The 26,997-nt window shown below is 24.9% G+C and overlaps 1 protein-coding gene across 4 annotated transcripts in view; it reads left to right on the top strand.

Moving 5' to 3' along the window:
- Nucleotides 1-26,997, top strand: part of LOC129968187 (laminin subunit alpha-1-like) — a 214,944-nt gene that overhangs the window by 157,680 nt on the left and 30,267 nt on the right. For all 4 annotated transcript variants that reach the window (XM_056082039.1, XM_056082037.1, XM_056082038.1 and 1 more), the window contains exons 11-38: nt 46-201; nt 834-974; nt 1,858-2,013; nt 3,099-3,194; nt 3,284-3,498; nt 5,162-5,273; nt 5,643-5,756; nt 5,988-6,214; nt 6,633-6,841; nt 8,902-9,008; nt 11,088-11,274; nt 11,499-11,605; nt 13,198-13,381; nt 14,500-14,639; nt 16,492-16,725; nt 17,057-17,197; nt 17,673-17,846; nt 19,544-19,720; nt 21,253-21,377; nt 22,036-22,156; nt 22,270-22,410; nt 22,507-22,619; nt 22,718-22,801; nt 23,859-24,052; nt 24,939-25,081; nt 25,997-26,104; nt 26,195-26,306; nt 26,440-26,590. In XM_056082039.1, the coding sequence (XP_055938014.1) occupies nt 46-201; nt 834-974; nt 1,858-2,013; nt 3,099-3,194; nt 3,284-3,498; nt 5,162-5,273; nt 5,643-5,756; nt 5,988-6,214; nt 6,633-6,841; nt 8,902-9,008; nt 11,088-11,274; nt 11,499-11,605; nt 13,198-13,381; nt 14,500-14,639; nt 16,492-16,725; nt 17,057-17,197; nt 17,673-17,846; nt 19,544-19,720; nt 21,253-21,377; nt 22,036-22,156; nt 22,270-22,410; nt 22,507-22,619; nt 22,718-22,801; nt 23,859-24,052; nt 24,939-25,081; nt 25,997-26,104; nt 26,195-26,306; nt 26,440-26,590 (4,169 nt within the window). The remainder of the gene's footprint in view (nt 1-45; nt 202-833; nt 975-1,857; nt 2,014-3,098; nt 3,195-3,283; nt 3,499-5,161; nt 5,274-5,642; nt 5,757-5,987; nt 6,215-6,632; nt 6,842-8,901; nt 9,009-11,087; nt 11,275-11,498; nt 11,606-13,197; nt 13,382-14,499; nt 14,640-16,491; nt 16,726-17,056; nt 17,198-17,672; nt 17,847-19,543; nt 19,721-21,252; nt 21,378-22,035; nt 22,157-22,269; nt 22,411-22,506; nt 22,620-22,717; nt 22,802-23,858; nt 24,053-24,938; nt 25,082-25,996; nt 26,105-26,194; nt 26,307-26,439; nt 26,591-26,997) is intronic.

Below are 26,997 nucleotides of genomic sequence, written 5' to 3'. Positions count from 1 at the left end.
AAGTAATTTTTAAAGTAGTTTGCTTTTCCACATTTCATTTTCTAGTATCCTGGTGACTGCATATGTAAGGAAGGATTTGCTGGAAGCAAATGTGATCACTGTGCTCTGGGATTCAAGCAATACCCCATCTGTGAACCCTGCCCTTGTAGTCCTGCTGGAACAGAAGGAGAAACAACATGTGAAGGCCGCTGTATCTGTAAAGTAAATATTTCTTAATTAAAAAAATAATCAAAACAAAAAAATATAGTTGCTTTTGAAAGAATTTCACTTTGAATTATTTCTCTAATTTTGAGAGAATTCAGGTTAAATTGAGGTCTGTTTTAATTATTTGTTAAATGGAATTGCATGACAAAAATGAAATTGTTACTATTTCTGTTTAAGGTAGATGATGTATTCAAAATGCAATACACATGTGTGAAATATACTGTATAGGTGTAGAATTACAAATACTGGATTCTTTGAATCAGCTGTAAAAGCATGAACTTGTTTTTAAATAATCAAGTCTGAACATTAATTACTTTGATTGTTGATGCATGTAACTTTTTCATTATTTAATTTTTAAATTATAGAAATTTGAAATAGTTTCTGTCTTATTTCATATGCAAATTAAAATACATAGTTCAAATATTCATTTGACACTGTATTTTATAGTAATATCTCCAATATTTTTTAATTTAGAAAGTTACATATTGAAATAGGAAGCCTTCTCTTCCTGAATTATAGCATTTTTACTGATCAGTTATATTTTTATAGAAAATGTAACATTTTTTTTTTGCTTTATACAAATGGCTACTTAGGTTATTTTTATTGATTCTTTTATTAATTTTATTTAGAAAAATGTTGAAGGAGCCCATTGTGAGTATTGTAAATATGGCCATTATAATATGGATTCTGAGAATTCTGATGGTTGCACTCCTTGTTATTGTTCAGGAATTACAAACAGATGCCGAGAAAGTGATTGGGGAGTTAAAGTGGTAAGTACAGAAAAATAAATTTTTATTATTTATTTTCAAAATTTATTAAAAATATAAATATTTTTAGGGGATTCTAAAATTTAATTTTATTATAATTTATATGTGTAATTCATATATTTTAAAATATTGAAAATTAAAGATAGATTCCACATCTTTTCACTTTTTAAAAAAATGCGAAATATGAATATGTTCTGGGACTCTTCAACTATTTATATCAATAGACAAGATGAGCATTCATTATTTAGCCGTGAGTCTTGCATTAAACTGAAGATTTTAAAAAAAAAAAAAGTTTTTTCGGTAGATATGTGCTGATTTATTAGCATCTAATCTTTTAATTGTTCATAAGATGGCTGAATTGATTGAGACCATCCCAAATTAAGATTTTCCTATTTCACAGGTATACTGTTTATACCTGTTTATGGAAAATGTAATCATTGATAGCATTTAAAAAGTAAATTTCTTATTAAGGAACTTATTGAATGCAGATATAAATGTTTTTTAAATGCTTTGAATTTTCTACTAAATTAGTGAGAAATATGTATTTCACATCTTTTTTTATAAGGCATATATTGTCATGTTATGGAAGTTCATTTTTATAATAACAGGTGATCAATCACAAAACTGAAATTATAACATTTAATTGTCCTAGTTAAACTGCTTGTTTTATGAAGTATCAAGTAGAGATGTGTTAACCAATAGTATGTATTTTGAATTTGAGTGTATGAATGATTTGTTACAAAATTTATAACCTTCATGAGGATTTACTAAATTGATATATTTTGAATATCATGAAGGTTGGGTAAAAAAAGTACTGTCCCTGTGAATTTTGTCATTGCATGGATACTTACATAAGTAAAATTCTTTTTTCTCTCTCTCCTTTTAGATATCATCCCTAAATGGCTGGAGAGTTACTGACCTTTATGGTCTACATGTTGCTGATCCTGAATATGAAGGTGATTATCTTAAAATCACTAATGAAGCTATGCTTGGATTTGATAATTATTATTGGATGGCTCCACCTGAATATATCGGAAAAAAGGTGGGTTATGGTAGGTGATAATAAAATTCATTTTTGCATTTGATTGTACTCAAATTCATCAAATTAAGGTATTCCATTGTTGTCTCATAATGTATTTTTTTGTTTGTATACAAATATGATTTTACAGCTGAAAAATTGTTTTGTAATTGTTTTTATAAATTCTGTAATCATTCTTAATAGAAAATGAAAAAAATCAAATAATTTTATGTCTTAACCCAATAATAATGGTTGATAAAAATTGTTTATCTTTTTTATACTTTATTTCTGAGAATAAATAAAAAATTTTATGAACTTTTCAGCTGTTTTATAAAATAAAAACCAATTTATAAAGATATTGAAACAATGTCTAGATTATATAAAATAAGGTATTTTGAATCAAGCATTCATTTAATAATTTATCTCCTTCATTATAGTTGCATAAAAGTATTAATTTACACTATTTTGTCTGTATTTTTTTCTATATTCATCATAATAAATTATGGCATATGAGTTTATTTTACATTATTTGTGTAAATCATTGTTATTTATAGAAGTATTGCTATCAATTTTAATAAAACTATTTTTGCTCATTTCAACTGTGCAAATACTAGTAGGCATTACAGCTTTATAATCATCGCAAAAATTACCTCAGATTTTTCCTAATAACTTCTGTTTAAATTAGTAAATTTAATTTTTTTTAGTGAACTGAAAGGTATGAATAGCATTTATTGTTTTATTATTCAATATATATTTATTTGCTGCTAATGATGATATTTTGGATATGGTTTCTGTTTATGACAATAAACATTGTAAATTGCGTTGTCATATTGTCATAAACATAATCTGAATAAAAAGAAAAAGTGTTATGAATGGTTTTAAATGCAAGTGGAATGCTTATTCATTCAAACTCTAATATTTGTGATAAGATTTATCATGATGGAATTGCATCAAATGTTGGATACATATAATAAGATATAATTTAATGACATAGAATATATAGATATATGTATGTATGTATGTAATAATTTCTGCTATATTATTTAACAATTGAATTATTTACATCAATAAATATCTCATACATCAAATATATTTATGTCTTCTATTAGCTTTATTCTTATGGTGGGGATCTTAGGTATGTCATTGGCTATACTGTAATAGAAGATAATGGCATTCAAAATGATGCTCCTGGAATAATTATTGAAGTAAGAAATTAATTACATGAACTTTTTTATGAAAATAGATAGATAAATTCAGAGTAATAATTGTTAATAATTTTTAAATATTTTTTTAGAGTGATCCCATACGCATTGGTTATTACTTTGGTTCTCGTAAAGTTCAAGGAAATATCACAGTGACCCTTCCTTTGCAAGAACGTCCATGGTCCCACCTAACAGCTGCTGGGAAAAGAAGCAGAGCAGTTTCAAAAGAGACTTTTGCAGCTGTGATGAATAATATTACTCGCCTTTTGATTCGTGCCAAATACCACTCCGATCAAATAATTGGAGTGTAAGTTATTGTTAATTAGGAGTTAAATCTCACTAGAGATTGTTTTGAAACGAAGCCGTGTAAATGAAATATTTCATTATATAAAACATCGAAAAATAATAGACAAATTTGATGGAAAGGTAAATATTTTACATGAGTATGGTGAATGAAGAATATGAATCTAATTCATATTCTTCATTCACCTGAGGAGTTCACATGAGGAGTAGGAAAATATGAATCTAATTTAGTTTATGAGTAAAAAATTAATTACATGAACTTTTTTTTTATTTTTATGAAAACAAAAAGATAAAAATGATACCGAATGGATCCCACTGTAAATGTAGACAAATAGATATAATTTAGATTTAAAATGGAATTATATATATTTATTTTTATTAAAACTCCCTTCAGTGATATTTGTAGTTATTATTCAGGGTATTTCACTATACTATTTCTGAAAGTGGGCAGAATGTTCTAAGATGAATTGAAATCATATAGCAATATTGAATCAAGAACAATAATATATAAAAATGAGCAAAAAAAAAAAAAAAAAAAAAAAGCAAAGAATAAAGTTGGAACATTCTGCCCACAATCTATAACAAATGCAAATGCTATTGTTATTTCAATGTCAATTTTACATGGAATTGACAAACATTGTTGCTGTAATGGGAGCTTCAACATACTTGAATTATATTTCACTCATAGTGATTATTAGATTTGTAGTGATTCCACAATTAATAGCAAAATTTCCATTAAATTATTTGTTATTTTCGAACCTGAAGTATATCAAACATTTCTTTAAAATATCAATCAAACATTTACTGTTAAGTTGTATTGGTACAAGGGGGGGGGAGTAGAGGTTCAGTTTGTTTAACATGTTTAAGTAACATTATCTTATCAGGAATATCTTTGTAATTCTACTGAGGGCTGTATCTTAAAAGTCTGTATACTTTAAACAGTGATTATAGTATAAATTGCATCAAGTTTCATTAATTAAATAATTAACAGTTGATTGCAGTTCAATTAATGACTTTTCTATCATTGTTATTTGAAATCATCAATTTCTGTTAATGATGATGTTTTATATTAATATTATCTCTGATTTTGTTCAGACAAGTGGGAAATAAGCTTATTTTTCATTGAAAAGTAGAAATAAAAAAACCTTTTTCATGTTTGCATGTGTTGTAATTATGAAATGAGAGCGTATTTGCATACACCAAAAATTATAGACTTATTATATTTAAATTTGTTTTGCATGTTTTTTTCATTTTGATTTAAAAGTTACAAATCTTATTTTTAATATGTGAGTTTTTTATTAATTCTGCAGTTTTAATATCAAGCAATTTTTATTAAATTATGATTTACGTCTTTCATTAATGTTTTTTTTTTGTTGTTGTTTCATCTTTTGGAAACTTGATGAGAAAGAAATAATTTAGAAATGAAATTTGAAGAAATGATTTAAAAAGCTCAGTAATGAATTGTCATATATGCCTTACTATCATTGATGGAATGAGCAGTTTTGTGATTGTGTCCAGATATTTTTTGGATGTGTATTCTTTTGTTAATATATCTTTACACACATATATATATATATATATATATATATATATATATATATATATATATATATATATATATATATATATATATATATATATATAATTATATACCATCGTCATTTCAGTCTCTATAATGTTGAAATGGAAATAGCAGATAGATGGTCAAGTAGTATCAAGAAAATGCAGACTGTAGAAATGTGTGAGTGCCCATTAGGATATTCAGGATTGTCTTGTGAGGTATTTATATTAAATAAAATATAATATATAATTTTTATTTTTTATAGGATAATTAAGTAGTCTTTGAAGTAATATAAAGCATTATATGAATAAAAACTGCAATTTTCATATTTCATTTGAGAAAAAATGCAAAAAATTAAATGTTTGATTATATTTAGTATTTGAAAAGTTGCATAAGACAGGTGAAAGTCTTGGAAAAATGGGAAAATTGTTTAATTTGTTTGATGTTTTTAAAAGAGCATATTTGAGTGTGGGGAATCCCAAAGTGTCCTTGCTGTGCCACTACATTTGAGAGATTGCAGAAGAATGTGTTTAAAATTGTATAATATTTTGTTGTAATTTTTTTATTGAAGCATTTTTCAATTTCAGATCTGTGAAACAGGATATAGGCGTGTAAATGATACACTCCACAAAGGTGTATGTGAGCTTTGCGAATGTAATGGCCATTCTACAACTTGTGATCCTTATACAGGTTACTGCTTGGTATGAAACTTAATTTTTAAAAAAAAATTTACAATTCAACTTTATCATTCCATAGATTGTTATAGAAAATAGTGTATGCCATATATTTATAAAAGCAATATATATTTATACCTATTATTATTATTATTTAACTGCATCAGAAATATAGGAAGAATTATCTAAACCAAATCCCTCCATTTTTTTAAAATTCACAATTTAGTTAAACTGAAAGTCTAATTTTTGATTTCTTAGAACTGTGCTCATAATACAACTGGCCATCATTGTGAAATGTGTGTAGAAGGTTTTCATGGCAACCCTTACAGAGGTACTTCAGAGGATTGTCAACCATGTGCTTGTCCCTTGCTCAATCCTGAAAATAACTTTTCACCTGTTTGCAGAGACATTGTGACGACAGATGCTGTGACTGATTACGTATGCACTGCTTGTGCAGTTGGTTATACTGGCAGTAAATGTGAAAGGTAAAATATTTATAAATGAATTCTATTGTTTTTAAGCCCAAATTAGTATTCAGTTAAACTATTGTTTTAGGAAAGTAGTTTTAATAATATATTTTGTAAACACTTTCTTTTACATTTTAAACAAAATGATAATGTATGCTTAACAAGATGGTGAAAACTGGAAAATTATGCCATTTACTGCAGTTGTTTTTGAAAAATTACTGCATTATTAAAAAAAAAACATGGAAAGATATTGTATAGTTTTTTTTCTGTGAAATTCTTCTCATAGTTTTATTCAAACACTGAAATTTGTGCTGTATTTAAATTATTAAATTTATTTTGAATTCTATTTTGTCTAAACAAACTTTAGTTAATAAATATTTTACTGTAAAAATCATAATTCAAAAATTCCTATCTGAAACAGCATTTTGTTATTTAGATGTGCTCCAGGTTATTTTGGAACACCTGGCATACCAGGTGGTTCCTGCCAACCATGTGATTGCACTGGTAATGTTGATACATCTGATCCCAATTATTGTGACGATATTACTGGCCAGTGTTTAAAATGTATTGGAAACACAGGAGGATGGAATTGTAATGAGTGCTTAGAAGGACATTATGGCAATGCTTATCATCATATTTGTAAACGTAAGTAGAATTGTTAACTGAACCATTCAAATTTAAAGTTGATATCTCAATGGCAGCTACAGAACTTTATTATGAATATTATTTTCTGACAGAAGACAAATGATGTGTATGCTTTAGGTTTTAGTGTATTGTCTACATATGTGCTGGCAGATTTAAGATATTTTCTTTTGTAACAATTTAAATAGGAACTATGTGCTCAAATATTTTTTAAAATAAAGTAAAAAGGTGCTTTTAGCATTAAACTCAGTAATGGAATTTTGTTCCTATGATGACATTGGGCCATTGGTTCAAACATAATATGCTATTATTCACTGGCTTAGAGACATTAATTTAATATATTTTGTGCAACTGAATATCGAACATTCTTAGTATTTTATCTGCTTTATAGTATGTTATTTGTTTCAAAAAGAAATATTACATTTTTGACAATTTTTAAAGTTTTTTAAATGTCAAAAATCTATATTTAAACAATTAACTGATATCTTCTGACTTTCTTAGGTATATTTTTTAGTTTTAAATTTACAGTTAATCTTTTTCCCTTGATTTCCATATAAATAAAGAAATAAACTTATAATTCTTTCTTTTTTATCTATTGCTGCTTTTCCTGTTTATAAGGTAATTAATATTCTTTAACATCATTATTTATTTTCCTTGATTATTTTTTGTATGGTTTATGATTAATAAAATACTGTTTAAAATAAGCAATTCATGGATACATAAGAAAGTGAGATTTTTTAATTAGTGCGTTTGTTGTCATAAACTATTTAAACCATTATATTTGCATTGCTAAGTTGTGTGTAGGTTAGCAGTCAAAAAGCTGACTTTTTTGTGTGTACAATTAAATATTCATCTAGTGAAATAATGCTGATCAATATTCCAGATACATTATTTTTAAATACAAATTATTTTTTAAATTGAAATTTTTAATTACATACGAATATTAAATCTCATGATCCATTCATTTTTTTACTATTTAATTCTCAGAATATTCACAGTTTAATAGCATCTGTGTTAATTAACTTAGTTATTGTGTACATTGCATATATTGTACACCCGTGTGTTTTACTTTCATTAGGTTCAGACTTCTTAATTAGTTGTTGAATAATTGTCAGTTGCATTTGAGCAAACCATGTATTTTTTAAAAATAACTATTGAATATAGTTTTAGAATTGTTAGAAGAAATTTTAAAGAATTTCTTTTGTTTCCCTTTAATTTTAAATGTCTTTTCAAAACAAATTTCGTACACAATGCTAAAGAAAAATTTAAATTATATTTAAATAATATTTTTATTCTTCAGTTAAAGCTAAAAGCATGAAATACTTTTGAAAATATCCTAAAACATATCCAATGGTATCTAAAGGGAGATAATTTTTACAATATAATGTTGAATGACTGTTAATTCACCTTAGCATAAAATTAGGGGAATTTTTATTAATCACATGAAAGTCATAGTATTTACCTTCATTGTTGTATTAAATTGATTGAAAGCAAATAGATATGTTGCATTTTACTTACTTTTTTATGTTCATTTTTTTCTAAGTAAATTTTAAAACATAAAGGTTTTGTTTACTGATAAAAAATTTGAAATGGATAATGAAATCTGCATTCATACAATGGATATTAAACTAAACACTAAATTTATCTAAATTTTTCTTTGATTTTTCCAAGATTTTTTCAAATTTATTCATTTTTGTCTTTTTATGAAATAATTTTCTTAAAAATTATTAATTTCTTAAATGCATTATTTTGCTACAATGTGTGTTGTATTATTTCTGTAAGTTATATTCGTATTTAAGAAATGATTATTTATTACAACAGATAGCTTCTATCAAAATGTTAAAAGTAAATATGAACTGGGCTAAATTTTTTTTGTTATTAATGTTTTCAGTTATAAGGGGATATTTTTGGAAAGAGAAAAACAATTTATTTTAATATTTTTATTCCATTTAGTCTTAAAGCATTTTTCTATACATTCATTAAAATTAAAAAGTAGTTAGCTTTGTGTTAGTAATTTTAGATTATGACAGTTTGCAGATGAGCACATCTCTGGTTCCTTTCAGCCTGCGGCTGTAGTCCTCTTGGTTCTGAAAGTTCCATATGTGATAGAGCTACTGGAGTTTGTGAATGTAAGCCCAAATTTGTTGGAAGAGAATGTGACAGATGTGATGTAAGTATTTTTCAAAATTTTTTTCTTTATAAACATGCATACAGAGTGTGCTCAATATCATGACCTAATAGCTAATTTCTAAATATTTAAAAATAAACATATATTTCCAATTTGAAAGATGTTCTAAATAATGAAAAGAATTATGTTGCTTAGGTTTGTTATTTAGAAAATTTATTTCTAAAAATTAGGAAATATAAATTCGTATACAATTTTCCTGTTCAATTAGTAATATCTGGTAGCATATTCTTGATATATGAACATTTTAATCAAAGAAAATTCTACTCTTCTGCAATTAAAATTTTATCACGTTGTGAAACTTTGTACTTCATTATTTTTAGATAGTTAATGAGAGGAAATGTAAATTGGCTCACAAATCTTCCATAAGGATGCCTTTGGAATAATCTCAAATCATCTGAAATAATGGTATTGAGAGATTTTAATTTGAAAACTCTTAATATGTGCCAGTTTTGACTTAGAAAAATAGGGTTTATTTAAATTTAAATTGTTATTGCCTCAAAAATATCTTATGAAATACACTTAATAGGACCAAAAAACTGTATAAAAATGTAGTTTTTGTAATTTTTTTTAATAATGCATATGTATTTTCTGAAATAACATACTGTATGATTCTTTACATCAATTAGACTATTTTTAATTCTAAATGAAAACAAAATTAAGTTTCACAATTTTTTTGTTTTCCTACCAATTTTGAAATTGCTTCTTGAGCCATAATTAAAGTGGTAATTTTATATATTAACAATATTTGAATAATTAATTAAATTACTTCTCTTATGTTAAAATTAGAATTATGTAGATTTTAAATTACTTCTCTTATGTTGTAAAAGTGGTTAAAAAAATTATTTTTCTGATTATTGAAAAAATTATATATTTTTTCATGTACTAAACTTCTGATTTAAAATTAGATCTCTTCTAATACCACGTAAAACTTTAGTATTTCCAGCATGTTGTATTACTTTATGCTTTGAAAACTTGTAATATTAAGAAATATTAATGAAGTTCATAAAATGTTTTTTGCTTAATATTTGTTATTACTGAAATGTATGTATATATTTATCTTTGAAAGTGTAAAGATGTCATTTAAAAATGATTATGTTTCTAACATTGTTTGATAAGTTGCATTTCTTTTTAACTTTTACAAGTACAATAATGGAAAAAAAAAAACAGCGTTAAATTACATATAAAGTTATATACAATAATAAAGAATTTAAGCATTAAAGTGGTATATGTTTTAAAAGATATTCTTTTAAATAAATCACAAAAGAAATTTACAAACTGATTGTAATTGTTAAATAGAACCACTGATTTTTTTCCTACAAATGTATATTAATCTAGTACTCCAAATGAATGATTTGATAAATTCTTTATAAATTGTTTATATAAGGGTAGAGAATGTAATTTAGATTGTTAAATTTTTGTTGTGGTTACATAGCTGGTAAGATGTCTATTTTTATGAGTGTGAAAATAATCTGGAAGTCAACTTTAGCTTGAAATTAAATGTCGACAATTTTAGATAAATTTATTTCTATACAAATGGGTGGATTGATCTTTTGATTAAATTCTCTGTATTAGAGAATTTTTTGGAAGGTTGATGTGTAGCATTAAAAGTAAGACAAATCACTATATGCAGGAGTTAGTGATCTTCGCATGATGTTAATAATAGGTTTTTACTCTGTTTTTATAATTATGTTTCTAATATATTATTAAACTGAGTTTAATTTTCTATGTAATTTTGTGTAATAAACATTGGTTTTGCTATTAAAATTGATTTCTTTGAAATGAAATTCTACTAATTTGGTTGTCTTCTGTTCTAATATCTGCCTAATCTTGTATTCCTTTCGTCTTATATCTTCCAAAATTTTGATAAAGTGCTGCATATAGGACATTTGGCAATTTTATTTATAACAAAATTAAGATTTGTAATTCAGTTGACATGTTTAGTGTTTATATATGAATTCTTCATTCAAGTGAATTCATTTCATTCTTCTCAAGATGTTGTCTTAAATATTTACTTGTATAGTTAAATAATTAGAATTTTGTGATCATTTTTTTCATGTACAGTATGGATTCGGAAATGTAGAGCTTGGATGTGTTCCTTGTCGCTGCAACAAAACAGGTACAAAGGGAGGAAATGTTGATCAATGCGATCCAGTAACTGGAAAATGTGACTGTAAACCAGGAGTATTTGGCCTGAAGTGTGACACCTGTCTTGAAGGTTACTATAGTTTTTCAGAAAATGGCTGCAAATGTAAGTTTGCTATTATATTTCTTTCATTTTAACTATATTTTTTATTTAATTAAATATTTTTATTGTAGTCGTAATAAAATGTTGATAATGAAGTGTGAATTTAAATTTATTTTTAAATGTTTGATCATTTTGAAAATAGTTGAATTTTGAGCTCTTGTGAGTTATTATTTTTATTTGTATTTTATTAAATAAAATTATAATAAATTTTATTTTTGTTTTTTTAGGGTGTGGATGTGATGTTAATGGAGCGGCTAGCATTCAGTGTGAAGATCCTAGTGGTCAGTGCAAGTGCAAACCTGAAGTAACTGGTCTGAACTGTAGTCAGTGTAAGGTATGAATTAATTCTTTTACAAATAATAAAATTATTCTTAGTTGTTTTTGCATTGTTCCATACTTATTTAGAATTGCATGTTGCAAATCAATTATTTTTATTTGTGCATGTTTATTATCATTTATCTCTTTTGTGTGTATGTAATTTTAGCTATAAAAGTAGTGCAAAGACCAAGCTTTTTTTTAGTAAAACATTAATTTTTTTATAACACAATTGTTTCAAATTTTATATTTGGATTCATAATTATCATGCTTATTAATAGTCTTAAGATAAGGTCATCTCTATTCATTGTTTCATTTTTTTCTAAGAAATGTGTCAAATGCTGCTTTTTTTTACCTTAATATTAAATAATATATATTTTAGAATGTTTTTATTAAGTAAACTTTCTGAGACGCACTGAAAATTAACAGTGAAAGGATAGATATAAAAACAAACTAAAGAGAAAATATATTGAGCATTGTTTTTCTTGTATAAGTTTATTAGTGTGTCAAAAATTAAATATAAGTTAAAATTTCACCCCTTTTTTTATTGAGTGAATAAAATATGTATGTAGACATATTTTATTTCAAAATGCATTGTTTTGTTTTTTAAAGATTTCATCAAACAAGTGTTACTAAAATGCATTCCTGATTGCATTTTCTTATACTTTAGTGTATTGTAATTATACAATTGAAAGACAATTATTGCATATGTATATTATATTTACATAGGAACATTTTCAATAATAGTCTTTACAATGGCAGCTTATTTAAATTAAATTAATTTTGATAGTTCATGATGTATCACATACCAGTTTCAGATTGATTTGATCTACGACAACAATAACAACAAAAAAGAATAATTATTTCCACAAACATATTTTACATTCATGTTAAATTATTTTTCTGCTTTCATATTTATGAGTGCGCACTGAGTTTCTTGCTGCAGAATAAACGCAGTTCATGTATGGCCAAGCAAGATTTCAGTCTCTATGCTTTATGACATTACTTTGCATTTATTGAAGTACTTTATATATAAAGTTTGTAATTACTTTTTCTATAAATCTGTTGATATATTATGCAATGTAATACAAATGTTTATATAACAAACAGTATAAATGAATATATAAATGAATTAAAATTAATACATTTTAATGATGTTCTAATGACCATTATTCTCTAAATATTTTTACAGAAATTTTTTTTATTGATTTATGATTTTAAAATATATATTATTTTTCATTTTACTGGTAAAGTTAACTGTTATCAAAGTCGAAATTGTGGAGAAACATTGGTTTTGAATTTCAGTTAATGAATACTGTGTCCAAATTTTTATTTATTTAAAATATAATCTATTGAGGTGTTTGATTTAATATTATTGATGATTTGAAATATGTTATCACAGAAGGGAAATAAATGGAGAATGAAAAGAAATCCACTTTAATATAAAATAATTATTTTTCATTTTGAATTTCTATTTTCCACACTTTCAGATTCTTTTCACCAGTCAGAAACTTAAATAATAAAAAATTCTCCATGTTTCTAAATTTTCTTTTTATTTTCAATAATAATTTTTATGCAGCTATTATAACTTATTATTTTTTTTAATTGTAGGAAAACATGTGGAATTTATTATCTGGGAAAGGATGTGAAGATTGCCAATGCAATATAAATGGATCTGTAAATTTGGCTTGTGATGAATTGTATGGAACATGTAAATGCCGGCCTGGAGTAGGAGGTGCAAAATGTGACATGTGTTTGCATGGGTATTTTGGATTTTCGCCTACTGGTTGCAAAAGTAAACACGCAGTTACTGCTTTTTCTTGTTAGTGAAGTAAAAATATATTTGTCTGACCTAATTGTAGATCTTTATAATATTTTGAATAATTTTATAAGTGAAATTTTAGATAATTATGTTTGTTCTATTCTTTTCTTTTGATAATGCATTTGCAAATTTGCAATTGAAAAGAGATGCTATGAAATAAATAAGAAATGCATTAAAAAAATTGTTCCTATAGAAAAATTAAAATTATCTTATTCTGAAAAGCAAAAGTTTTTACTTTTCAGTACATTATTTGCATTAATGTAAATCTGAAACTGTCATAATTTATCCTCAGTGCTATATATTTATGTATGTAATAGGCATTTTAAGATTCTAAAATCTAAATTATAGCAAACAATTCCTTTTTCTTTATTACTTATTCAAAAATGCAAGCTTTGGATTTTTTTCTTGTATACTTGGTGTACAGCATGCGAGAAAAATTCCTTTTTTAATATTATTTGTCTATTTGATTCCAAAACATTTATTCTTTTATGAAAATATATTTCTGCTTAATTACTTCTTTCTTTTCTTTTTTAAATCACAATTGTTCATGATAACTATTAATTACAAAAGTAAAATCATTGTATCTAATCTAAGCTTGGTATAGCAAACATATGTTTTTGCAAGAAATACACAGCAGATACAACCTATTCTAAAATCATAATATATTGATTGGTAAATGAATTTAACTAAATTTTCCAAAGATTAAATTAATTGTTCAGATGTATGATTGTTTTGTGGATTACTTATTGTGAATATGACCTCTTACTTCTGAGAGATTATTTTAAATGTACTATAAAAATGTTATGCTTAACACTAATTTGTTTTTGAATATATTTTTAATTTTCTTTAATATTATGGTTGAATTTACTGTTTGTATATAGTATGTAATTTTTTTTATTGTAAATTTTCTGTAAATGAAATTACTCTTGATACTGAACCATAAAAAGTTACATAATATGTTTATTAAATTTGTTACTGTGTTTTCTTTCAAATTTAAATTTATCAAAAGATTTCACTATTTAGTATCCTTTTCTATCTACGTACTTTAGCTAGACTTTTTTGTAACAGCTTTTTTATAATTATTATTGTAGAATGTGAACCCTGTGAGAATTCTGCTCATATTTGTGATCCTATTACTGGAGCTTGTGCTTGCCCTCCTAATACAGAAGGAGATTTTTGTCAAAGATGTACATCTTCATCTTGGGGTCATGATGCTATACAAGGATGTAAAGTAAGCAAAACTTTTATTTGAATAAGTGAGTGGAAAGAATATTTCTGGGTAGCATGAAGTCAAAGAATCTGCATTATTTTTAGTAGTTTTATTAGATGAATTCTTTGCATTTATAATAGTGTTATCACGGTCTTACACAACTAGATAATATGAGTCAATGCTTGATGTGAAGTCTATTTTTTTGCTCTTAAGGATAGGACAGTAGTAGTATCTAATGCTTATGCAATTGTAACACCTCAAGTTTGATTTTCTAAGAATGTAGTTCTCAAGCATTTTACTGTCTTATCATTCTATAATCATGCTAATGGTTCTGTTAAATATATGTGTAACTAAACTTAGTATTTTCTTTCTTTCTTTCACCACAGAAAATCCCCAAACGTGGAATCTCTAGGATTCCCTTTCATTGAAAGGATATTCATGGAATGATTTATTAAGAAAATTTAAAGTTTACATATGGTACAGAAAACATAAGTTAATAATTCTTGGAGAAAGACTTGATTGAAAGACTGAAAACTTAGTATTTTGTAGTTATCATTTTATGGGCAAATTATAATTATGAATGAGACATAAGTTTCTCCGTGGAGAAATCTAATATTTTTTGATCAGCAATCTGTTGTTATCTCACAAATATTAGTTTCATTTTTTTTTTTTTTTTTTTTAATCAGCAGAGAGAAACATTGTGATATGTGCAAGATGCTCTTTTATATTTTGAATTCTGTATAATATCATGAAGCTATTGTAGCAATATTGTAGACATTGTATGCTATTTGTATAAATTTAAAACAAAATTTAATTAGAGGTACAGCTTTGCCATCTGTCTTCAATTGAAATCAAAACAAGAGAGAAGAAAGAAGTGAAATTGCCTGGATATTTATTTTATTATAAGTTGAAAGATTTATGAATTTCCAGAATGAGGAAATATTAAATGATTTATTTCCTAATTGTGTTTACTAGGTGAAATTATTTTTGCTCAGAATTATTAATTTATAAATGGACCAGAAAAAAAAATTAACCATTCTATTCATCTGAAAAATAATTAATCAGTGATTATGCTTATTGATGTGAATTTGTGATTATGACTAATAAAAGTTCTTAGAAATGTACATTCAAATCCCTATCATCAAATTCTACACTCATTGGCATAGAATAATATCTAAATAAATAATATTAGCTTATATAGTATAAAATTGAGAAATAAACACTATGCCAATATTTTCAGATTTTGAAAAATATCAATTTATTAAAAATTTATTTTAGTATTTGATATTACTAATTAGGACTCTATATAACTTAATATAATGATGGTCAAAATGTTTATATCTTATCTAGAGAATTGTATTTTGATTACGTGTTTGTTATGACAGGGTTTAACATGTATTTATAATTTTTTCAGAATTTATATGTATTTTGATTTTACAATAATTCTTTAGGAAGTTGATGAGGAAAGTTTTTTTAAAAAAGAATTTATTGTATGTTCCATGTTGTATATTTTAATGTTTGTTTTGTAATTCACAGAATAATTTATTCATATTTTTAATAATTAAGAGGGCAGAATATTGAGACATTTCAGGCTTATTGATAAGTGTTCTGATCTATGTGAGGTCATAACTTTATTTAGCAACCTGTCCTTCTATTTGTAAAAACTAAATCCATTTTACAATGAGTATTAATTAAACAAGTTATTTTTATCTGTATAGAAAATTTTTGGCTCTTATAAGATTTTAGTGAATGAAAGGGTAGGAATGAAGAAAATAAAACTAAAGATTTGAAGTATTATGTGTTAATTGTTTTATTTAAAATTACATACCAGTATTTGATTATTTAAAAACCTAATAAATTATATATTTTTCAGCTTTGTAACTGCAATCCTCGTGGATCAGTTCCTGATAGTGTTTGTGATGTTGAAAATGGGAATTGCTTATGTTTAGAGGGCTATGAAGGTCGTAGTTGTGATAAATGCCGCTTTTCTTACTATCGTTTTCCTAACTGCTTGGAGTGTCGATGCCGTTATGATGGCACTTTAGGATCCCAATGTACTGCCGAAGGTCTCTGTCAGTGTGATGAAGTTGGACAGTGTCCATGCAAGGTGATACATTTATATTTTCTTTCATATTGACACATAAAGCACAATTCTTTATAAAATCATAAAACACTTATATGATTTTGTTCCAAGATATTGCATTTTTTCTACTTGTGTTGAATAAAATTTAAGTGGTTTATTAAATCATATATCTTAAATAAAGTGTTTATAAAATTTTATTAATTTCAATGATAAAATCTTTTTAAAGGATACATTTTTATATACCTTTTTCTGTTCATTAGTTAACTCAATTACATGAAGTAAAATGAAGTACTTTTTTTCTTTACAAATATATTTAAAAGTTGTTGTATGAAATTATATAATTTTATTTCAATAGGAAAATGTGGAAGGTTATAAGTGTGATGAATGTAAAAGAGGAACCTTTGGCCTCTCTGTAGATAATCCTAAAGGTTGTTATGAATGCTTTTGCTTCAATAGATCAAAATTATGTGAACAAGCTGAAATGGTTTGGTCACAGGTAAATATTATTGGTTATTTACAAGTTGTGAAAAAATCTAAATTATATTTAAAAACTTATATTAAATTACACTTGTTCTTTAAATTTATTTTTGCTATTATTTCATTGGGTAAAAATTTAATTGTATTTACTATTCAATTACTATGTTTTCATTTGATTTTAGTTTTTAAGGCGGAAAAAAAAGATAAAATAAAGCAAAACAATGATAGATAGATAAATTTATGATAAGAATAAGATACAATTATAACAATAATAGAAGTAAGTTAATGTAAAATCCTTCTTTTAAGTCAGAAATATAATGATTATTTTATTATTTATTTGAATAATTCTTTATGAAGTTCAAACACAGCATTTAAAAATAATTTTTGTATGATAAATTCTTTTATTCACTATAAATTCATAGTTTTAAAGTTTATTAGTACTGCTTTAATTATTTAAAAAAAAGTAATTATATTATTTTAATTTTTTTTTTCAGATTACAACTCCAGCAAGAGAAGTTCAGTTTGAATTGGGAAACACTCCTTTAGGCTTATCTTCACATAAATTTCTTTTGATTCCTGGGCAGACAGGTAATGTCAAGCTTGGCATATCATACACAATCAAACAACCTATTTATTGGATGCTACCTAAAGAGTTTTTAGGTGAAAAGGTAAGATTTTTATCTAGATTAATTTTACTAAAAATATTTAATTATTTGATCTTTTTTACTTTGAGTGCTAATATAATTTTAATGAATAAAGAGTTTTAATTGTGTGATATAGTGAATTTGAGTATAAATAAATGCTACTGATACTCACATTATTTTATTCTTGTAATTAAGGAAAAATTTCTATTGAAAGTTTTGCATAAGTCTTCAAAAGTTTTTCTAGCTTGTTATTTCTTTATTGTTGTCAAGAAAAAATTAATAAAATAATTCTGATTTTTTAAAAAATTAAACAAGATTTAAAGTAATTTTTCTATCGATTTATTTTATCCTTTTTAATGTTAATCCTTTTTACTTCATACAGTTTGGTTAATGGAAATTCATTTTATTGATCACTTGATTAAGGAATCAAGAAAATAATACTTTGCAGGACGTAATATATAATAACTGTCAATAGAAAATGAAATATTCAGTTATTTAGTTAATTTTTGAAGTTGTAATATTATAATTTCTTTAAACATCATTTATGAATCATTACTTGAAAAAAGCTTTATATAATTTAACTTAATTTTTATGATTTATTGCCTTGTCAATCAAATTATTGACAATATGTAAAGTTGCAAGAAATTAAAGTTAATAATTCACATATAAATTTTATGCATTTTCTTTTAATGTGACTGGTTCTGATACTATTCTAGATTCTTAATTATAAATTTTAATATTTAAGAGTTATAGATTCATATTTCAGTTAATGTTTTCTTTTAAATCTTGTTTATGTGAGTCATTAATATGATGATATTGAGAATCACACAAATATACCAAATACATTCTTTAAGCAAAGATTATGTAAAACAGTCCACTGGGCAGACTAGGATCATAGCTATCAAATTTGGTACATTGTTACTTTTTGGGTAAGGGGTGCCTACTAATCATTAAGAAATGGATTTATTTTTAATCAGTTTAAAATTAATTAAAATATAAACTTTTTTATCAGTAACTCAGAGCATACTATGGCATAAAATCCATTTTGATACAACTTTAAAATTAAACAAACAACAACAAAAAAAAAATGGCTCTTCTGTGAAATTGATTTTTTTTGTAGATTTTTTCTTTAATTTTAATGAATTTTCCAAAATTTTATATGCAGTACCTAATGCAATAATTTTTTTTATTGACCATTTATAGATGAAATGCTTTGAAATTTATTTCATAATAGAGTCAGTGAACTTATTAGTCGATTAACCTGGCGTCTTTTAAATATCCAGTTGTTGTGTTACATAGCTATATTTCAAAATTATTCAGTGTTTAAGAATTACCTGCTTTTTTTGTTTGGAATTTTATAGATTATCTTGTTTTTTGAATAATTTCTATATTATTTTTTAGATATGTAAACTTAATTTAGGAATGATAGCAAAACAGCAATATAAAAAAATTTGATTATAAAGTAGATAATCCATTTTAGGATCAAAGCATTGATCATGCTATGTGTTTCAAACTAGTTTTAAATTCTCTTCCACTCTTCATGAAACATTAAATTTTTTTTGATTATCATTGTTTATGCAGTATCATTTCTTTGTGAACAGTTGATTGATTGTATGTGTGTTTATTTATATTTTATTTATTTTGCATTGTTTCTTTCCATAATTTATTTTCTTCATATTAATACATTTTTAAATAATTTTTAATTCAATCAATATTTGCAGACTAGATCATATAATGGAGTGTTGAAATTTTCTATTGAAAGTCGCAGTTCTAGGCGTTATCCAAATCCTTTACTCTTTAAATATCCAGTTGTTGTGTTAGAAGGCAATGCTCGAAGCCTTGTTCATTCTCCTTTTCTTCCAATCTCTGGTGGAAGATACAGTGTTCGGTTACATGAGGTATGTATTTTTAAATTATAATAATTTTTTTAAAACAATATTATTCAAATGTTTTATTGCAAAGTTCTTTTGTTTAATTTGCATCAAATTATAAAGTTTTTATGACCAATATTTTTTGAATAATTTATACATTTTAAAAAATATATATTTAACATTATAACATGGTTTTCTTATTGATTCTTGATATTCCTACATTCAGCCTACATGAATAGAATGTAATGTGAGAAGTAAAAGTTTTCGCTTAAATATTTAGTGATATAAAAATGCTCTCAATATAAGGAAGAAAAAAAAAAAAAAAAGACTGCCATATTAGAAAAAAGACAACCAGTCAATTTACAAAATTTGCAGAGCTAGCATATTTAAAAGTAATTTATAAAATAAGATATATTAAAGTAATCAATTTGAACTAGAAAAATATTGAATGCCTTCTGGCCAGTTAGTATAGTTGATTGCAAGTTGCCATGAAAATATTAACTGTGAAATGTCTTTTGAATTAAATATATAAAATATAGCTAATGGGAACTGAAATATCGTGAAGGTGAAAAACTTATCTTCAACTGCTATATCTAAATTTTGCTAATTGCATTTAGATACAGTATTAAGCTTACAAGATATAGTTAAATTACAATTTCAAAGAAAAGCAAATCTTTTCAAATAGAAGTATGAAATTGATCTACCTATATATACTGGCAGGTAATTGAAACTTCATGATTTCGGCTCTGATTTTTAGATTTTGAAATTGATGGAGAAAGGAAAATTAAAATATATTTCATACACACAAGGTTCAAATATTTTTGAAAAACAATTAAGCTCATAAAATATGCTATAATGCATCTCAATTTTATAGCAGTAGTTTTAAAAAGCCCTAAGATTGAATTTTCTTATCAAGTATTTTATAAAGAAATTAGAAACACTATAGGAAATGTATAACTTCTTTAAAATATTTTCAAGTATGCCTTTGAATATCTTTGGTGTTTAGAATAAATAATAAAAATAATTTGGAACACCTTTAGAAGATTCAAAGTTTTAAATCTCAAGGCTTTTACTGCTTGAAATTTTTACTTATAATGTGGTTCTCCTTTGGATCATTCATTAAAAGAATAAATAAAATAAAAAAATGAACCAAATTTAATTCTTGCTTTTATATTTAAATAATATCCTTTAAAAACATAATTTTGGTTTATATATATATATTTTAAATATGAGGCTGAGAAGTTACCAGATAAGTGAACAGGTTTTAGCTTCCCTGTAGGATATATTAATAAGTGTTGGTTATGTTGGTCACATTTTTGATAACAGGGTGTACATTCAGAGGAGTTGTTGTATGGAACAGTGATGAGCATTTTATAGCAATCTGGTGATTCAGAAGATAGATGCCTAAATAAATGTGAGGTTATTGGTTAAATGTGTTTTGCTTGTATTTGTAAATAAATTTATTTTCAAAAATATGTTCATATTGCTTTAAACTGGGAAAATTTTGAATTGTCAGTTCTACTGATTTTTTAAAAAAATATATACATATATACTTTTAGGATCAGTGGACTCAGTATGAAAATCCAGAAGTTCGTGTCACAAGGTCTTTGATGATGTTAGTTTTACAGAATGTGCACCACATTCTGATCAGAGCCACTGAAGGTGCAGATGTGAAAATAGCCAGGTACATTGATTTAAATTTTCACTTTTGACTTTCAAATGTATATTAGTATATAATTATGTCTATTGTACTCAAATTGAACTTTATTTTTTAGCATTATTGGAATGAATTTCATGCAGAATAAACATTAGATATTACTACCTTTAATTTATAATGATAGATTTAATACATTTATTTTTATAAAGTCAATATTTGCTTGTTTATTTCTTATCATAAAAGTTTTTTTTAACTATGAAAATGCCAATTATAATGCTGTTTGTATATCATATTTGTTTGTTTACTGTATCAAAATGAATTGCCAATATTTACATGTATAAATAAATTATATATTTGCTTTATTAATAAATTGATGTTAAATATTACTTATATAAATATCTTTCTAAACATGCTTATAGTGGAAATTTATTGAGGTGAGTTATTTGCATTTGTATTGATTAGCAAATTCAAAGAGTTCCTAATTAGCACAAAATAACTTACAACATTGTTATGATATCTTCACGATTCTGTCTTGTTTTCAGAATATCAAACAACATCGTGGAAATATCATACAGTATCTTGTACTAATAATGTTATTGTCCTTTAAAGTTATTTTGATGAATGAAAAGCTCCTCTATTTTGATATGTTCTGTTTAATATTAAATTTTATATTCTGAAATTATAGATTGAAAGATGTTAGTATGGAAATAGCAGTACCTCTGTCTCCAACCCCTGCTTCTCCATATGTTGCTGTTGGAATAGAAGTTTGCACTTGCCCTGAAGAATATGGGGGGTTATCATGTCAGGTTTGTATAGTTACTTTAGAAGTATTATTTTTTGTAATTTTATTGTTTCAGAAGTATATTTTTAAAAAATTGCTTATAAACAATTTTTAATTAAGATTTTTTTTTCTCTTTAGGATCCTGGCAAAGGTTACTATCGGAAACGAAAATTGAACTTAGAAAATAGTACTGATTTATTTGATCAAATTGGAATTTCAGAACCTTGTCCTTGCAATGGCAGGAGTGAAACTTGTGATCCAGAAACTGGTCATTGTTTGGTAAATAATGAATAATAAAATTCTTATTTTATCATTGTTTGTATAATGCCTTAAGATGTTGTTCAAAATTTTATTTGCTTAATTTATTTTTTGTAGAATTGTAGAGAAAATACTGCTGGAGCTTTTTGTGACTTGTGTGCTAAAGGCTTTTATGGAGATCCAAAAATTGGTGGTTGTAATCCTTGCGAATGCCCTTTAGTAGATAATAGGTACAATTTAATTTTGCTTCATCTAATATTTTTGTGAGCAATAAAATTTATTAACTTTGGTTTATCTAATATTTTTTTTTTTTTTGCAATCAAAACAGTTTTAGTGACACTTGTGAAGGGGATATTTATGATCATAATTGTACAAATTGCCTGCCTGGGTATGAAGGAAAGCACTGCGAAAGGTATGTGTCCATTGTTTTTGAGAAACTATCTTTATAATGGTATGTTTTGTTAAAAATTTATGTTTATGGCTCTACATATTTCTATTCAAACATTTACTGGAAATTTAAAATGATACATTCCAGAGAGTTAATTTATATTTTAAAAATAGCTAAAATTGCAACCATTTGAATTTTCAACTTGAAACTTTCTAATTTGCGAGATAGAGGTTTATTATTTTCTCTAATTTTATCTTGAAAAAAAAAAAAAGCATTGATGAATTACTTATATAGTTGATTCCATAGTATGCAGAATATTACTGAATATTAAAGCTAGTTGAAATATTATTAAACTAAATTATAAATACAAGTACATAGTTTACATCAGGAAGTCTCTCTCAAGTTTTGAGTTTTATCGTCAAAAAAATGTTACTGATAAGTAGTTGAATAGTATAAATGCTTCTGAAACTATCTTCTTTTCTTGCTGCCCTCGTCTCCAAATCTTGTTGATATGCTCTCTTTAGGTTGATACAATAACAAAAGACTTAGGTAAAACTAATATTTATAAAAAAGTATCTTGCTATGAATACTAAACTTTAAGTTGTTACTTAAGAAAAGTGATAATTGACATTTTATGGCAGAACTCAACAATTAATGAAAAAAGTGTATTCTTAATTTAATAATTTAATTTTGAAAAATGTTATAAAACCAAAAAAATAAATCAAAAATAATGCAGTGAAACCTAAATTACTTTTATATGTATTAAAGAATATACATGCATTTTACTATTGATACTGTTTGCATATATGTACATTATGTATGTTGCTAAAATATTATAAATCATTTGAACCACTATTAATAATATATGGATATTTTATTCCATATGCATCTTTTCCAAACATATAAACTTTATGTACATATGTGGGAATGGCTCAACTTTGCAAAGATTCTTTATATCACTTTTTGTACATTTAAAAAATATTTAATAATCTCTAACTTAACATATATTCATCATGAACATTTCTGGTCTTATTTTGTATGAGTTTACTTTTTATGTTTTTAATCAAAAAATGTTTCACAGATGTTCTCTAGGATATTATGGAGTCCCTACTATGCCAGGTGGCAGTTGTCAACCTTGTAATTGTAATCCATATGGTTCATTGGATCGAGTTTGTGATAGAATGACTGGTCAGTGTTATTGTAGAAGAGGAATTGGTGGAAGAGATTGTACCATGTGCAGTGCTCGGCACATATTAACAGATGTTGGATGCAAATGTAAGAAAACTATGTAAAAACTTTTTTTTATTGAGCTTATTAAATACATAAGCTTTCTTAAAAAGGTTGTGAAGTATCAGAATGTTCAGCACATATTGACAAATGTTCAATGCAAATGTAAGAATACAATGTAAAAGCTTTTTCTTATTAAGCATATTAAATACATAAGTTTTGTTATAAATGTTGTGAAGTATCAAAACATAATCAGTTGGTTTAAAAACCTAGATTCCATCATTTCTAATAAAGGAATTACATTTAAAAATTAGACTAAATAAATTGATTATATGCATAATAAGTTTTGTTACATAATAATTTGAAAATTCATTGTCACTTTTTCTTAAATTTCTGTTATTTTTTAAGATAACAATTCATAAATTTTAACGATGTTTCTTATTGAAAAGTTAATTCTAATAAACATGCTGATAAAATTATTGAGCATATCTACATTTTCATCAATTGATATAGAAGTGATTAAGTCTATACAACTAAATTATCATCATTTGTATATAAAGAAGATATTTATCATTCAATTTTTTAAACTGACAGACTAGTTATTAGTTGAATATTTCCATCAGTAATTTTATTACTTGGTATCTTAAAAAAGTATATAAAAATATACATATCTAAAATAATTAATATTTATTCCTAAACTATAGTATGGTTTAATAAAGTTAAGTTTTAACCTAAGATTTGTTGTATGCAGATTTTATTTTGATAATGAAAAAGCTCACATAAATGATAATTTACTTTTATTTATAGAATCACATATTTAATTATTCAGTTTTTTTTTAATGAAATCATTTTGTAAACTTGGCAATATTTTTTTATGCAAAAAATTATATTTCCTTCACTCAGTAATGTTTCTTTTTCTTTCTTTTTTTAAAAGCTTGTGACGATGAATGCATTGGACCTCTTTTAAATGATGCTGAATTTCTAGTTGAGTCTTATTTAAAATATAACATTTCAAGTTTTGCACCCCCACCTTGGATTCCACTTCTAACTTACGATAATCAAACTATTTCTTTGCAAGTAAGTTAATTTCTGAATTTAAGAATTTAATTTAAAAATATTTTTTTTCCTTTTTTTTAAATATAAAGATTGACAGTTCATTTGAATCTATATATCACTTTGTAGCCTGAGAAGTTATTACTTAAATCAGAGAATAATATATTTCCAGGTGTGTTTTTGCGCAAGACATTTTATTGATATCATAATACATATTTACAGATTTTTAAAGATCCATTAAAAAAATATATAGCATTTCTTATTATGTTAGATTTTTATTCTTTTACTTAGTGATGTCATCTTGATATACGTTTGGTATGATAAATTAAGCATGGTTAAGGAAAAAAAGAAAGAAAGAAAAAAAAAAAAAAGATTCCCACAGATAATTTAAATGGAATTGGAGTAAAAGTCAATGAATTAAATGATTCTTCTATCACATATTGGTTTAGCTATTATTCAAATGCATTGCTGTTTTTAAATGTACTAATCCACTTAGTTTGGCTGTAAAGTAATTGCATAATTGTAGTTTTTATAAATATTTATTTACATATAATATGGATTGGCATAATTGTTTTGTTTAATAACATAATAATAATAATATATGTTATAATTTTGTATAAACATAACAATTCCTAGTTTTGTTAACATGGATATCCCTCCTCAAAATTATGAGTTTTGTATTATGATTATGACTCACAATTTATTTTAATTTTAATTCATATGTTTGTATTTACTTGCTTTATTTCTGAGCAAAATATTTGTAATTTTGTTAAATATAACTTTATTATGCTGATTAATTATTTTATAAACAAGTGAGTATTTTCTGTTCTAATTACTAGTGAAGTTTTTTAATTTTTTATAAAGTTAAAAAAATGTGTCTAGTTTTAAGTATGCAGTAAAAGTTTTCTTTTTAAAACATATTTCTTCTTTATTTTATAGAAAGCTATTTCAAATTATTTTCATGTCCTTGATGTTGGATTAAATATTTCTCAAAATTTTGAAGCTGAGTTTGATTTTGAGACTTTGGCAGATCTAATGTATTTAAGGGTAAGTTGTTTTAAATTGATACATTTGTATTATTTTTAATGAAAGCATAATATTTAGAACTGAGGTTTAAAATTATATTTCATTCACCAGGGTAGAGATATAAACATTAGGGGACCACATTTGGCATTTAATGCTCTAGAAGTAAAAGAAGATGCTGAAATATTGTACAAACTGTTAGATAAAATTTGGACACAGATATCTGGTAAATATTTAACAATTTATTATTATTTATATATTGTCTTCAAATCCATTTATAATTTTGAAAACATTTATTATTATTATGATTTTACTCAATTTGTGTTAGCTATATATTACATTTATTTGTGTTTTTCTAGAATCTGTGCAGCACCTTCAAGAACAAGGTTCCAACTTAAATTTTTCAAACGCAGCTGTTGCAGAAAGAATTGTTTTTGCTGAAATGGTTTTAGAGGAGATGAAAAAAAGGGATATAGATGAAATAAGACAAGAAGTTGAGAGAGAAATGAGGTGCATATGCAGAGTTTTAATTTACTTTCTAATTTCTAAAAGATTATTTTTATTTCTGAATTTTTTGAAGCAGTATTTATTTTAAAATACTTAATGCTTTTTGATAATTTGCAGCAAAACTGATATTTTTTAGAAACTTATTTGAAAATAAGATTACAATTATTTTTTCTCTATGTATATATAATGCAATATATGTATTTTCATGTACAGTTTTTTTTAATAAATATCATTAAGATATATAAAAAAAGTAAATTACTTTTGGAAATAAAATTAATTTAACATTTCCTTTTTTTCCACTGATCCTACGAAGAATCTACATTTTAATGCAGGATTTATAATTTATAGCTAATACCTAAGTCAAACCATAAACTTTTTATTAGTTGCCTTTTAAATATCATGTGTCTAAT

This window comes from Argiope bruennichi, chromosome 5 (genome assembly GCF_947563725.1).
Source record: "Argiope bruennichi chromosome 5, qqArgBrue1.1, whole genome shotgun sequence".
NCBI lineage: Eukaryota > Metazoa > Arthropoda > Arachnida > Araneae > Araneidae > Argiope > Argiope bruennichi.
The sequence above is the reverse complement of the archived record's forward strand: the minus strand, read 5'-3'. Positions and strand labels throughout refer to the sequence as shown.